This window comes from Lingula anatina, chromosome 10, assembly GCF_051362555.1.
Source record: "Lingula anatina isolate TDL-2025a chromosome 10, LinAna3.0, whole genome shotgun sequence".
In the NCBI taxonomy this organism is placed as follows: Eukaryota; Metazoa; Brachiopoda; class Lingulata; order Lingulida; family Lingulidae; genus Lingula; species Lingula anatina.
In genome coordinates, this window is record NC_141776.1 from 1,169,603 (window position 1) to 1,182,257 (window position 12,655).

At 35.6% G+C, this 12,655-nt stretch overlaps 1 protein-coding gene across 3 annotated transcripts; it reads right to left on the reverse strand.

The window, feature by feature from the left end:
• Nucleotides 1-116: 116 nt before the first annotated feature.
• Nucleotides 117-12,628, reverse strand: LOC106154450 (uncharacterized). 3 transcript variants are annotated; one of them, XM_086996557.1, is made up of 12 exons: nt 12,550-12,628; nt 9,406-9,520; nt 8,424-8,596; nt 7,799-7,845; nt 7,030-7,196; nt 6,064-6,196; nt 4,837-4,915; nt 4,377-4,571; nt 3,562-3,701; nt 2,750-2,864; nt 1,958-2,055; nt 117-1,464 (listed from the first exon to the last, which is right to left on the reverse strand). In XM_086996557.1, exons 3-12 carry the CDS (start codon nt 8,497-8,499, stop codon nt 1,411-1,413), a joined length of 1,104 nt encoding a protein of 367 aa, XP_086852683.1. In that variant the 5' UTR covers nt 8,500-8,596; nt 9,406-9,520; nt 12,550-12,628; the 3' UTR covers nt 117-1,410. The 3 variants fall into 3 exon arrangements, with proteins under 3 accessions (XP_086852683.1, XP_086852681.1, XP_086852682.1); XM_086996555.1 differs by having other exon boundaries at nt 7,742-7,845; nt 12,550-12,627; XM_086996556.1 differs by lacking the exon at nt 12,550-12,628 and adding an exon at nt 10,394-10,596 and having other exon boundaries at nt 7,742-7,845.
• Nucleotides 12,629-12,655: the final 27 nt, after the last annotated feature.

The window sequence follows — 12,655 nt, forward strand, 5'->3', positions numbered from 1 at the left end:
TTTAAGCTAATTTTAATTGTGCTTTACATATTGCATGCAATAATATGTGCTCTGCACATCATTTGCTTCACATACGTGCAATAAAATAAGTCCCAATTATCAACAAATGCAAAAAAGCAAGTTGTACATTTTATTCGATGACACTTGGATAAATAAGACGCTCTGTTACTGGCCTTTTGTCTTACATGATTCGCACGTACATCATGTAAGTATTCACTTTTAGAAAAAGTATTAAAGCAACCTTGAGACAATAACTTAAACATTGAAAAACAATAATAACAACAATGATTATAAAAATTACCATAACAAATCGTCTGTTTTAAGACGGATAATTTAAATTCCACCAACTCCATTACAGTAACTACATATGCATCAGAAAACGCATGCTGTCTACTATTCAGTACGTATGTGGCCAATAATTAACTTCAAGCAAAATGAAAGGATACAGGGGCAGATTGAAGCCATCTTCCGGGTCTTCAGGAAGACAGTCAGATTTTCAAGTTTACATTGACGTGTATCTTTTTTTTTTTTTTTTTTTTGTCAGAAGATGGTCAAAAAAGGAGGATGGATCAACAAATATAATTTGGAAGACTGTCAGAAAAGAACTCTGGTTCTGCCCCTGAGATGAGTTTTTAATATTTTCTCAGCAGTACCTCTATCTATCCTTATGCTCTGGCGAGTCCATACTCCCTTTCTTTTTTATATCCTACCAACCCCGCTGTGAAAATAATATTAATATATGTTTCTTGTGAAAATGTCAACTTACAAAAAAATAAAAAAACAGTTTGTGGCCTAAGTGCATGTAGTTGATCCTAAAATGCTCATAAATGCTGTTGTCATTCTGTACTAAAAAGCAAAGCCTGCATGAAAGACTAAAGAACTCAAAAGCAAAAGCTGTTTAAAACACAAGCTGTACCTGTGCCTTGCAGTTTTTATAAAAATAACAAAAAAAATAACAAACAAATAAATAAATAAATAAATAAATAAATAAGATAGCAGTGAGATATTCAAACTCCCACCAGGGGACAGCACCATTCAAAACTCCAAGTTTAATGTCATGTCTTAGATTGCTGCACTGGTCTTGAAGATAAGTCACAAAAAAGGCTACTTTATTTTACAACTTTTTTTCTCAATGCAACTAAGTTTGTAAAAGTAATATATTTTCTTATTCCTGTGTCACTTAAAAAAAAAAATTCATCATACAATACAAAAAAGCATGTTGGTCAAACATGTTTTTTTAATTTCTTTTGTTCAAATGTTTTTTTTTTATTTCAAAAATTTAGCTTGATTATATCAACAACAACATTTAATTTTTTTTGTTTGTTTTTACAGTCCCAGGTTGGAACATTGTACGAAAGCTGTGCACTGTGCCCTTTTCTTCATCAAATCTCCCTCCTTTTCTAAAGAATTTCAAGTGCTTCCATGGACAGAAGATGGTTCATCAAAGAAAAACTGCAGTGAAACCTGAAAAACAAAATCAATTATTCAATAGGCCTGTTTAATCCCAATAAATAAGATTTCAGAGATCAAAAAACAACTTTAATAATGCAATCACACCTTGAATTTATTATCATAAAATGACAAAAAAAAATCATAAACTAATTATAACAATATTGGGGGTCATGGGCAGATGATGGCCATGTTAAGGGTCTTCCCGAAGACAGTCAGAATATTTCAAGTTTATCTTAACAGACATCTAATTTTTTCTGTAGGAAGACAGTCAAATATTGAGGATGGATCAACAAAGATAAATGGAATACTGTCAGAAAATATCTCTAAATCCATCCCTGGGAGTGGCAGCAAGCATTCCCCTCCAGTAATAACAAACTGAAAATTTCCATCCATTTAAACTATTTTGGGTGTACACCAGCAGCCATTGAGAAGAACTAAAAAATGCAAGTATATGTATGGTTACAATTTTTAAAAAATGGCATAGCTTAATTGTTACACATTTCACCTCATGATCATCTACAAAGTCTCTTGGATCGTCCTCACTGCTGCGTCTTTTCTCTTTGAGGAACACTTTTCCTTCATCAGTGACTGCAACATAGTGATCTGAAAGGAATGGGTTGGATCAATTAAGCAATAGAAAAACAAGCAAAAGAGATTAACTGTCTATCTTTTACTTTTCAGTGAAAAAATTCAGTAACTTGGCAATACCAAGTTTTAAAAAAATTAGAATTGCACTAGTACTGGTAGTAAAAAGAAAATTATTTCAGGTTGCAAAAGAAGGCTCATACTTGCAGGGAAAGGTAATAAAATTTTCTTTGGACTGAATTTGCCAAAAATTTAGTCTTGAAAATGTGGTCAGACTGAAACTTAAATGAATGGAAATCGTGAAGTTGGCATTGGACAATAAATGCTCAAAAGTAAACATGCAATGTTCATCAGTTTCAATGGAAAATATCACACAAAACAGGACATTTTAAATTTAAAGTCTTACTGGTAGGCCCTATTCAGAATAGGGGACTTAATACAGTAGTCCGAGGGTAAAATATGACCCCCCCCCCATTTTAAATACTTCCCTTCGGGATATCTATTCAGTGTCTATTAGTGGATTAGACAGCAGTTTGTAGTGGGCTGCCATATTTGATCCTCGGACTAGTTAGTCCCCTATTCTGAATGGAGCCTTAGTCTTGTTCAACATGCAATAACTCCATCATGGCCACCAATAAATCTTTGTGCAAATGGGACTCTCCATGGCTCTTATGTTTCAATACTTGATTGACTGGTTGCAATCTATACTCACCAGGTTGAATCAATGATTCCAAGTAGACAGAATGGTTGGGGCCTTTGTGTTGCTTGAAAAGTTTGGGATCTGGTTTCTTGATGCAATTGTTCTTGACTCTGTATGCAGGGGTGGCCTAGAGTAATAAATTATCATTATTATTATTATTATTATTATTATTATTATTATTATCAAATTTGCAACCTGAGGATTGGATAAATACATTATTTGCATCATAGTGGAATAAAATCACTAATGAATAAGAATAAAGGCACGTGTGAACAAATTTAAAACAAAATAATTAAAATGCAAGGTTAAAAAATTAAATAAAAGTCTTTCAGTCAATTTTGGAACTAGTATATCCCACTGGTTAAAATAAATTATTACACTGGCCATGTTTGAGGATATCATTTTTTTTAATTACCCACCATATTAGTCTTGGTCATCAAAATCAAACTATGAATTTCTACTGAATATTTAATCTATTAACAAAATGAATCATCAAACAATTGAATTTTTTTCCTTCTGAATCAACAGTTTATCACTTGAATAATATCTGTTTTGTACAATTTGTTCATATGTATATGTATATGTTTGTGTGCATCCAGGCATGTATATGTGTGTGCACGCATGAGTGTTCTTGTGTGTGCATACGAGCTTGCAAGTATTCTTTCCTATGGACATATTTCAGTAAATCAGTGTGTGTGTGTGTGTGTGTGTGTGTGCATGCACATGTGCCCGCACACTTTCAGATGTTCTTTCATACATTTTCTAGTGTCACTATATATACTAGTATCCGTATGAGTACATATACAGTTTACGTATCATCATACCTGCACCCCAACACTTGATGAACTGAGTACAGTCACAAATCTGTTCTTCTTCAGATTTCCTATCTGACATAAGTACACAGTTTCCCCGGCGTCTTTGGGGTCCTGATCAGTGCCATTGAAGAACATCATATAAAAGCGAACTGAAAAAAAAAAAGCATTCACTAATTTTTTGTCCTCCAAATCTGAATCTTGTAGTAACATAACCTTTTAAAAAAAGAGGTGCATGACCTTAAAAAATATGATTCTTCCTATTTCCATCAGGAACGTCAGTAGACTGTACAAAATCCATTGTATACCTTGTGATACTAATTTCAATTAATTTCAATTTGTTTTAAGCGTTAAGTCGAGTTCCCAGTCAAGCCGAGTCTGCCAAGCTCACTACCACCCATTTCAGCTGTTAGATTCAGATCAGCTTGCACTAGTAAGGTGATCTAAACATCTTGCGTTGCCTTACCTCAAATACAAGTAATGGGCGGGAAGCAGAGGGATAAGATTGGCTGTATTGCATATGGTGAGCTAATCATGGTAATACAGATGGGTGGGCTATGCTGGGTTGGTCTGACCTAACCAGACTGGAAACGCAACTTAAGCCTACCCTCTACCAGGACCACGGATTGATTTTTCATTTGATATTCACAGGTATGTCTGTAGATATATAGACGGCCATTTTGTTCTCTGTGTCCCAATACAGAAGAGTACACATATTTCCACAGGCCTAGCTGGGAGAGGGTAACTTAAGCCAGTCCTGATATACCAGGGCAGTCATACATTTAAATAGATAAAAAAAATTAAGAGTAAACAAATTTTACACTCACAATTCTCATCACGACTGTTTAAAGAATCAACCACAAGATTTCCACCTTCAAATTTCAGGCAGTGATTTCCGTATCCAGTATGTATGTACACCCACTTGCAGGATATTTCATAATGCTTAATGTCTGTGATGTATGTTCCTTTGTCAAAGTAGCGTTTCCTTTCTACGGTTATGTCAAGGTCCAAGCTCTCATCATCTAAAAGAAATTATTCAAAATTTCACTTTATTTTTTCATATAGGCTCAGTAGTTAATAGGAAATTCCAGATCATATTCTAATACCTGTGTTAATTTATCACTTAAGATATTCAGAAAAGTAAATGTTTTAAATGGAGTTAGGCACAATAAGTTTTCAATGATTACCATTAAAATCCTGAAAAATTAAGATCTACTTTTAAAAATTACATTACTTTCACCATAACGGATACAGCATAAGTAGAAATATGTTTTTTTTTCATCATACCATTTACAATCAGTTTGAATGTCACGTTCCAGAAATCCCACTTTTTTCTACCCTTTGCTATCAATGGCCTTTTAACAGTCTGGAATACAACAGTAAAACAGGATATGTACAAAGAACTTTTTTCAGTATATACATAGCTGGGAGGGGTGTCAAAAGAAAGCCCTTCAAGGAACTGGAAATGTTGCCATGCTGCAAAATTTCAACCAGGTTTAAAGCATAAGAAGAAGAAATTTAAAGTGTCAAAGGCCACATTCAAAACAGTGGACTAACTAGTCCGAGGGTCAAATATGGCCGTCTCACTTGAATACTTTCCCATGGTAAATCTCAGGGCTGTAGCCTGAGCAAGGGGGGAAAGGTGTGGGAGGGGGTTGTCCCCCTCCCACGGTGTGGAAAATTTTTAGAAACTGTATGTATAATACTGCATTCTGGTGCATTTTAACTGTTATTTATTGCTCAATCAGAAGTCAGAAATTGTGGGTTCATTTTGCCATAAGTACAGTCATTTTTTCAACACAACATGCCAATTGGACTTCATTTCGTAGATTGTCTCAGGATCAGGAACAACGTTTCTTCCTCTGTGGACAAGCAAGAGAGCCAATTCGCTAAGGCGTTCCTCTGCCATGCTTGTGCGTGTCCACAGTTTCAGACGACCTTTGCGATTATTATTTTTTTTTGCACCTCAGATCCCAGGGGGGGCAGCTGCTGCCCCCCCCCCCCCCCCCCCCCCCCCCCCCCCCCCCCCCCCCCCCCCCCGGAGGCTACAGCCCTGAATCTATTAAGTGTCTATAAGTGGATAAGACGGCAAGCTTCGTAGTGGGTCGCCATATTTGACCCTTGGAGTAACTAGTCCACTGTTCTGAATGTGGCCTTATTACCTCCGCCAAGGAGGTTATGTTTTCACACCTGTTTGTCTGTTTGTTTGTCTGTCTGTCATCAACATAACTCAAAAAGTTATGGTCCAACTTTGATGAAATTTTCAGGAACTGTCAGAAGTGGGCCAAGGAAGAGATGATTAGTTTTGGTGGTGATCCGAATCAATAATCAATAATAATCAAAAATCGTTGCCTTGGCGGAGGTTTGCACTCTCATACTACAGATCCAATTTACATCACAAAGGTTTTGTAACTATGTCTGTTCTACAGCTTAACACCCTGATAATGACGCAATCAGTTTACTCTAATCTAATACTGGGACATGAAGTAGCCATATAAAAACATTTTCACTGACCAATGTCCACTCATCCTCTACAGCAGTGAACTGGTCCACCACAGCCCTGTGATGCCAGTCCTTGACCCGTAAGTCGTTGAAATGCGTGACGATATCCCCTACTTGTAATGCTTGACTACCACTCTGCGCAAGCCTATGAAAGAAAAGAAGAAAATAATAATCAGACATGAGCTTAGGTTTAAAAAAACCTCTGAAGATTTATCATTTTCTTGCAGATTTTGAATCTCATGAACCATCAGAATTGAATTAAAGAATGTGGAATTCCACATTTCCATGGAAAACGCTCATGTCTGATAATATATATTCAACTTTCTTCAATGTTTCAGCAATGTTTAGCAGATGAGGGGAGACAGGCTAAGAAGGCCAAAATTGTTTAATTGAAAAAGCGTAGCACTCTAAGCTAGGTGTCTCTTCTGGTGTTTTGTAGACATTGTGTGTATTTCAGCTGCCAATAATACAGGATCTGAACTCTCAACGGAATTTTTTTTCCAAATAAAATGAGATTGTCTTAACTACACCCTGTCAACACTGCTGAAAGTTGTCAACACTGCTGAAAACTGAAAATCCTGAAAATTTATGCATGTCAATATATCAACACAGAGTAAAATTATTTATTAGCTAACAAGTTTTAAAATTTCAGGTTAACATATTATCTGATAACCTACGTCTACGGTAAAAACTTTAAAATTTAGTCTGTCTTGATAATTTTGTCAGAGGTCAATTCTCCATAATTTATTTTTACTTTGAAAATTTCGTCAAACTTGAAAATGGGCCCCTCAATGATTTTGATAAGTTCGTCACGTAATATGGCTATGTTTGATTCCCGCATTAAAAATTTTTTTAATATTAATTAATTTCTAGGTGACGAAATTTTCAAGTTTTTACAGTAAGATGTACATGTGTGTGCTCACACACAAGCATACACGCACATACATGTCAATTAAGCACAATACTCAAATAACTCACCAAGCGTAAATCAATCCGTCTTCTGGTATGGACGCTATAATATGCTGACCATCCTCATCCATTCCAATCTCCAAACCAAGGAGATGGTGCTCTCTGTCCAGTGATGACCTGTGTTTAGGGTGCTGGACATACAACTGACTCTGTAAAACTTCAGCTTCCTCTTCAATCTATTATGATAAATATGAAAGTTATATAAGGCACAGTGAATGTGTGGAGAAGTTGAACAGCGTATGTACAGATCTCCTTATAGTAATCAGTCCTGCTAGATGCCAAAATTGATAAGACAGAAGTGATTGGTGAGTGCAACTGATCCTAATTTTTAGGAAATCAGAAGTTTTCTTTACACCTAATTTCTTTACTAAAAATGCATAGCGTACAAGTAAAAAAACAACAACAGAAAGCAAAAAAAAAAAAAAAGAAAAAAAGACCACCCTGAGAATGATCTCCTATACACCTTAAACATCAAATGTGAAAAAAAAATCATCTACCAACTGTTTTCTTAAGATTCCTGCTCATTTACCAGCTTATCAATTTTTTTCAGGCCTGGCAAATAATTTTCTACTGAATAGTACATTTGAAAAACCATATGATATTTTAAAATAAAATATCATTTGTAGTTGAGCATTATACAATGTTATCATTAATTCCTTACGTTAACAGATTCTTCATCAATATTAATCAAAATTACAACAATGCTTTATAAAAAAAAAACCTCATCACTACTGCTGGATTCCAAAGAGCTTGGACAACTGGTATTTTGGCTACTGACCTCTAGTGAAGAGTCGTAGCCACTTTCGTCAGCATTTTTTGCGTTGTCTGTAAAAGAGTCAATAAAAATATTCAAATAACAATTGGCAAAATGACACTTTAGTTGCCTAGACCACAACTTTGGACTCGGTGCCTGATCAAGAAAGAGAAACAAGAAAAGAGGGGAAAATGAAATATTGAAATACTGCAAAACTGCAAAATTGAAATCAGAATTTCAGAAATAATAAAATTCTGATTTATGAATTGGTTTATAGTCACCAAAACATATCAAGATTTTCCTCCCTCCTGTTTCTTTTTGTCATCCCACAATATTCAAATACACATGTAATGGAGGAAGAGAATAAATCACACCATTTTGTTGACAGTGCAAATATATATATATACTCACTGTACACAGTATATATATTCAATACCCTATCATTTGCGTATGTTATTAATACAAGTGCATATGCTACAAGTACAAGTGGCAATGAAAATAAAAGGTTTGTACATTTTATATTCTATGCAATATTTGGGGGGTATGTAAGATTCCTTTAATTCTCACCTTCTTGTTATTAATGACATTTTAATATATGTAATAATAATTATATAACTTACTGTTACAAGACACTCCGTGATACACTCACCTTTATCAGTCAAATTCACATAAGTTTCTAAGGTTTCCCCTACATGCTGTGACTCACAATCATCAACTAAATCCATGTCTAATAGATACTTCCACTGAATTTAAAAAACAACAGTCTCTTGGTACAATCAGGCAATTGTTTCTTTGGTCCTTTCCGTTGGTCCTGATTTCAAACTGAAATAGAAATAAATTTCTCACTCTTGAATCCATCCAATCTCTCATTTCATTCGAATAAAAATCATATTCTGATGAATCACACACTTTCAGTATTTGTACAGTTTACTTTGAAATTCATGCACTTTCGGTTATCTTGCTTTTAGCTAATCACTTTCCTTTTAATTACTAGCATTTCTGGGGTAGCGCTAGCAATTTTTTTCGCTTAGCCAAATCACCACATTTTCGTCAATTTGTTACCAAAATGGTTATTATTTGGCTAAAACATGTCAAATCAAGCCCTTTTTCTTTAGCCAATTTAAGTCAGTTTTAGCACTTGGCTAAATTGGCGAGTGTTAGCGCTACCCCAGCATTTCTTTTACATCACTACACATGAACCTGAATTTGTAATTAATATCATTTTAAGCTCTTTCAGCAATATATACAAGTAACAGTATACATACTGCAATAATGCCAAGTTCTAATCTATAAACTAATGAAGAAAAGAAGATCGTTACATGCAGTATTATGGAACTAGTGCAATACAGAATATATACTTGAAATTTGGAAACTAAGAGATATGCAAGTAAGCCTGCAAAATTCAGATGGGTAATCTTTTTCCTGAATTTTTTTTTTTACTCTTTGTTGATCCAACTTGAAAAACAGCATAAAATTCACACAGATTTAATTTTGATTCAGAGCTGCCTGTTCCCTGTGGACAGGGCACGTACTCTTTTCAAACTCCTCCATCCTCACCCTGCAGGCCTGTAGTATTACAGAAAACACCTGTAGTATTACAGAAAACACCAAAACTAAAATGACGTACTCACCTCCACTGTTACCAGTTAACAAACACAGAGATATGAGCCTCTCTAGTCCTCTCTCTGCCCGCGCTGATTAAATAGGGAACCCCACTATAGGTTTATCTTTGCAGGGGACGTCGACCTGGCAATAACAAGTAAAGAGTTCAGATAAGATATTGTACATTTGAATATACCCTTGTATTTATACTGCAAAGCAGCATTGGGGCTATTACTCACTAAGGATGGTGTAAAATGTTAGTTTCACATAAAATAGGAAGAAAACGTCAAAAGTAATTGTTTCTCATATGAGCTTCCTCCTTTAATTAAAAATGAAAAAGGATGTTAAGATACTGTGCATTGATTTGGTACACCTCCCCCCCTCCCCCACAATCAATAAACAGTAATGCTGACCAATGTATATTTATAGACAAATACGATAGATAATATGACAAATATTTTCATTTCTACAATGTTGATTGGCAACATAAGAAACTGAAGGGGATGACCTTAGGAAAAAAAGTTAACTGTTTACAAGATTTAGCTCATTTAGTAACTACATGTTCAGGTATATATATATATATATATATATATATATATATATATATATATATATATATATATATATATATATATATATTTGTGAAAAATTAACATTCAAGGTCTGGCTGAATATGCAATATGCCCTTTTGTTTCTTCAAAGAGATCAGCTCTGACCAATTTTCATACCCTTCCCAGTGATAAAAGAAATATAAACAGTAACATTTACTGATTTTTTCTAAATTACAATTTAGGCTAACTACTATATACAGTACAATAAACGTGTTAACTGTGTAAATATTAGTTCAATAAAGTATTCTTTGCAACTGTTAAATAAATACAATGAATCAGAAAGAAAGTGAAAATTCATTGGCTTAAAAAATCAATTCTAAAACAACCACTAGAAGGTGTACAATGCATGTATCTCGAAGGCAGGAAGCACTTGCAATACATACATGTACATCCCCTTTTGATTTACCAACTATCTCCGTTTCTGCACCATGTGAGTAAAATCAGCTACTTCCTTGTTCATCTTGTTCTTAATTTGTGACACGACTGGACAATTATTGATAAGGAAGACCAAAGGCCTTGCTTGCAGACAATGAGAAACAGGGATTTCCCCAGGACAGTAGAAGTAGATTCTCATTTTATTTATTTATCATTTTAATTTATTCTTTTCCAGAATGCATTTAAGACCCCATTCCCAGAGATTAGATCAATCCAACTAGATTGACCTAACTCCCTGGGGGTTCATGCTAAATAGCTGTCAGCCAAGTGGGCACGAAAGTTAATTATCCCCTCACAGCTTGTAGTAGGCGGGATGGACATTTAAGCCAGATTGTCTGACAGTAATCTAGTGAGACTCCCCACGGGGATAGATTGATCTACATGCACACTGAACTAGATATGAACACGCCTTTCACCTTTGGAGCGACTCCATAATAATCTCCTTATGACTTCTGCACAACTATAAAACCGAGAAAAAAGTAACATTATCACACTGAATTTTACTATTACATTATGTATACATTATACCATGGTTGGCGCTTCAAACAATATAATTATAGCACTTGTATTTTGATACATTCTTGCTCTTAATTTCGTTTGTTTCGGTGCATTCAACCTATTTTTCCAAGCACCAGTCTCAGGAAAAGTCAGTTAAAACTACTGTATGTGACCTACAAGAGCAAATTATATCTACAGTCTGCACCAGGGGCGGGTCCAGGATTATTTGAAAGGGGGGTCCACGGATGCACACACCCCCCCCCTTCCTGGTGGCACTTTACACACGGTAGAGGGCAAATGGTGCCATTTGGTATGATGCAGCTAGTCAAAATTCTAATTTCAAGAAATTGAAGGGGGGGGTGTGAAGGGGAATGGACCCCCCCCCTGACCCCCCCCCCCCCCCTCCCCAATTCCGCCACTGGTCTGCACCTCAATATTATTACCCTCTTGTATGTTGCATACAGTGCACATGCAACTTGTGTCCTAATTAGTACATATGGTACAGCAAGCAGAACACATGCACCTACAGAAATAAATAACATCAAATTTGCTCAGTTCTAATTAAGTCACACCTTGAAAATGGCAATGTATGTTCAAAAAATAATTTTAAACGGATTACATATGACTTTTGAATTTTGCAGTGTTACAAGCAACTTTTCCAAAACAACAAATTCTTAATTGAATTCATTAAAAAGAAGGAAAAGTAGGAGGTTTTCTTTCAAAGTAGAAGGGTCTTAATCAAAATGTAGGAAAAGTATGAAATCTGGAAACACTGTCAGGATTTGGGGTACAAGCTAGGAGTCCAAAATGTCGATCTGTATAATTTGGTCACTGATTTGCAGGAAGTCCTACTATAAATATGTCATCATTCTCCAAAAAATTCGTAAGTTGTTCAGCCATCTTTGAAAAAATATAGGTCTTCAAATGAGGACTGGAAAGCCTTGTTACAACGTACTAGTACCTGTCTGCTCGCATTCAGATTAGTTTAAATTTGTCCTGGAATATGTTTCTCTAGACCTGTGATTTGTAATCAATGAATCAGCTGTCAAATTTACACATCACATATGACTTCAAAAGTAGTCCTATTCAAGCCAGCAATTTCAAAAGGGGGGGTCTTTTTCTGAACAAGTGGACCCCTTCCAATGAAACCTTTCCTAGATCAAATTTTGCCCAGAATGGATCTTTTCCTGACAAAAAGGGCGATTCTTACGAACCCCCCGACCCCTGTCACACAATTGGAACGCAAATGGGCATAACTTGCTCCAGGCGCGTGACTCATAATTCTATATTTATCCTCGGAAATTTTTACATGTGGGCCGGTTATTCTGTCCGGCTTAAGCCTCTTCACCATTTTTTTTAACTTTCAAAAAACATATTGACAGCGAAAAACGGTTCTGCGTGATTGAAAGCATTCCATATTTACGTTCCAGTAATTAAAAAAATGAATTATGTTGATTTCTATCACCGCACTGTACATGTACACCGCTACATGTGGGTGATGCTTTAATGGTTTGGCGGTTTACAGTCGTTATATCTTCGTTTTCTGGCCAACTTTAACATGCAAACCCTAGTCCATTTCTTTTAAAACAAAGTGACATGACATAAAAGTCAAGGGACCGCATGGCTTACCGTGACAACTCGAGAGCTTCATCTTGAGTACATGTGCCTGTTGACCCGTTCATCTAAATATAGGTTGGCCTCAATTTGGACATGATATTTTACATCCAATCTGAGG

Excerpts from the sequence above, each read along its gene's own strand:
- LOC106154450 (XM_086996555.1), bottom strand. The coding sequence starts at position 8,499 with ATGGATTTAGTTGATGATTGTGAGTCACAGCATGTAGGGGAAACCTTA. Across the intron at positions 7,846-8,423 it reads TGTGAATTTGACTGATAAAG|ACAACGCAAAAAATGCTGAC; the intron begins GTGAGTGTATCA and ends ACTCTTTTACAG. Across the intron at positions 7,197-7,741 it reads AATCCAGCAGTAGTGATGAG|ATTGAAGAGGAAGCTGAAGT; the intron begins GTTTTTTTTTTA and ends TTATCATAATAG.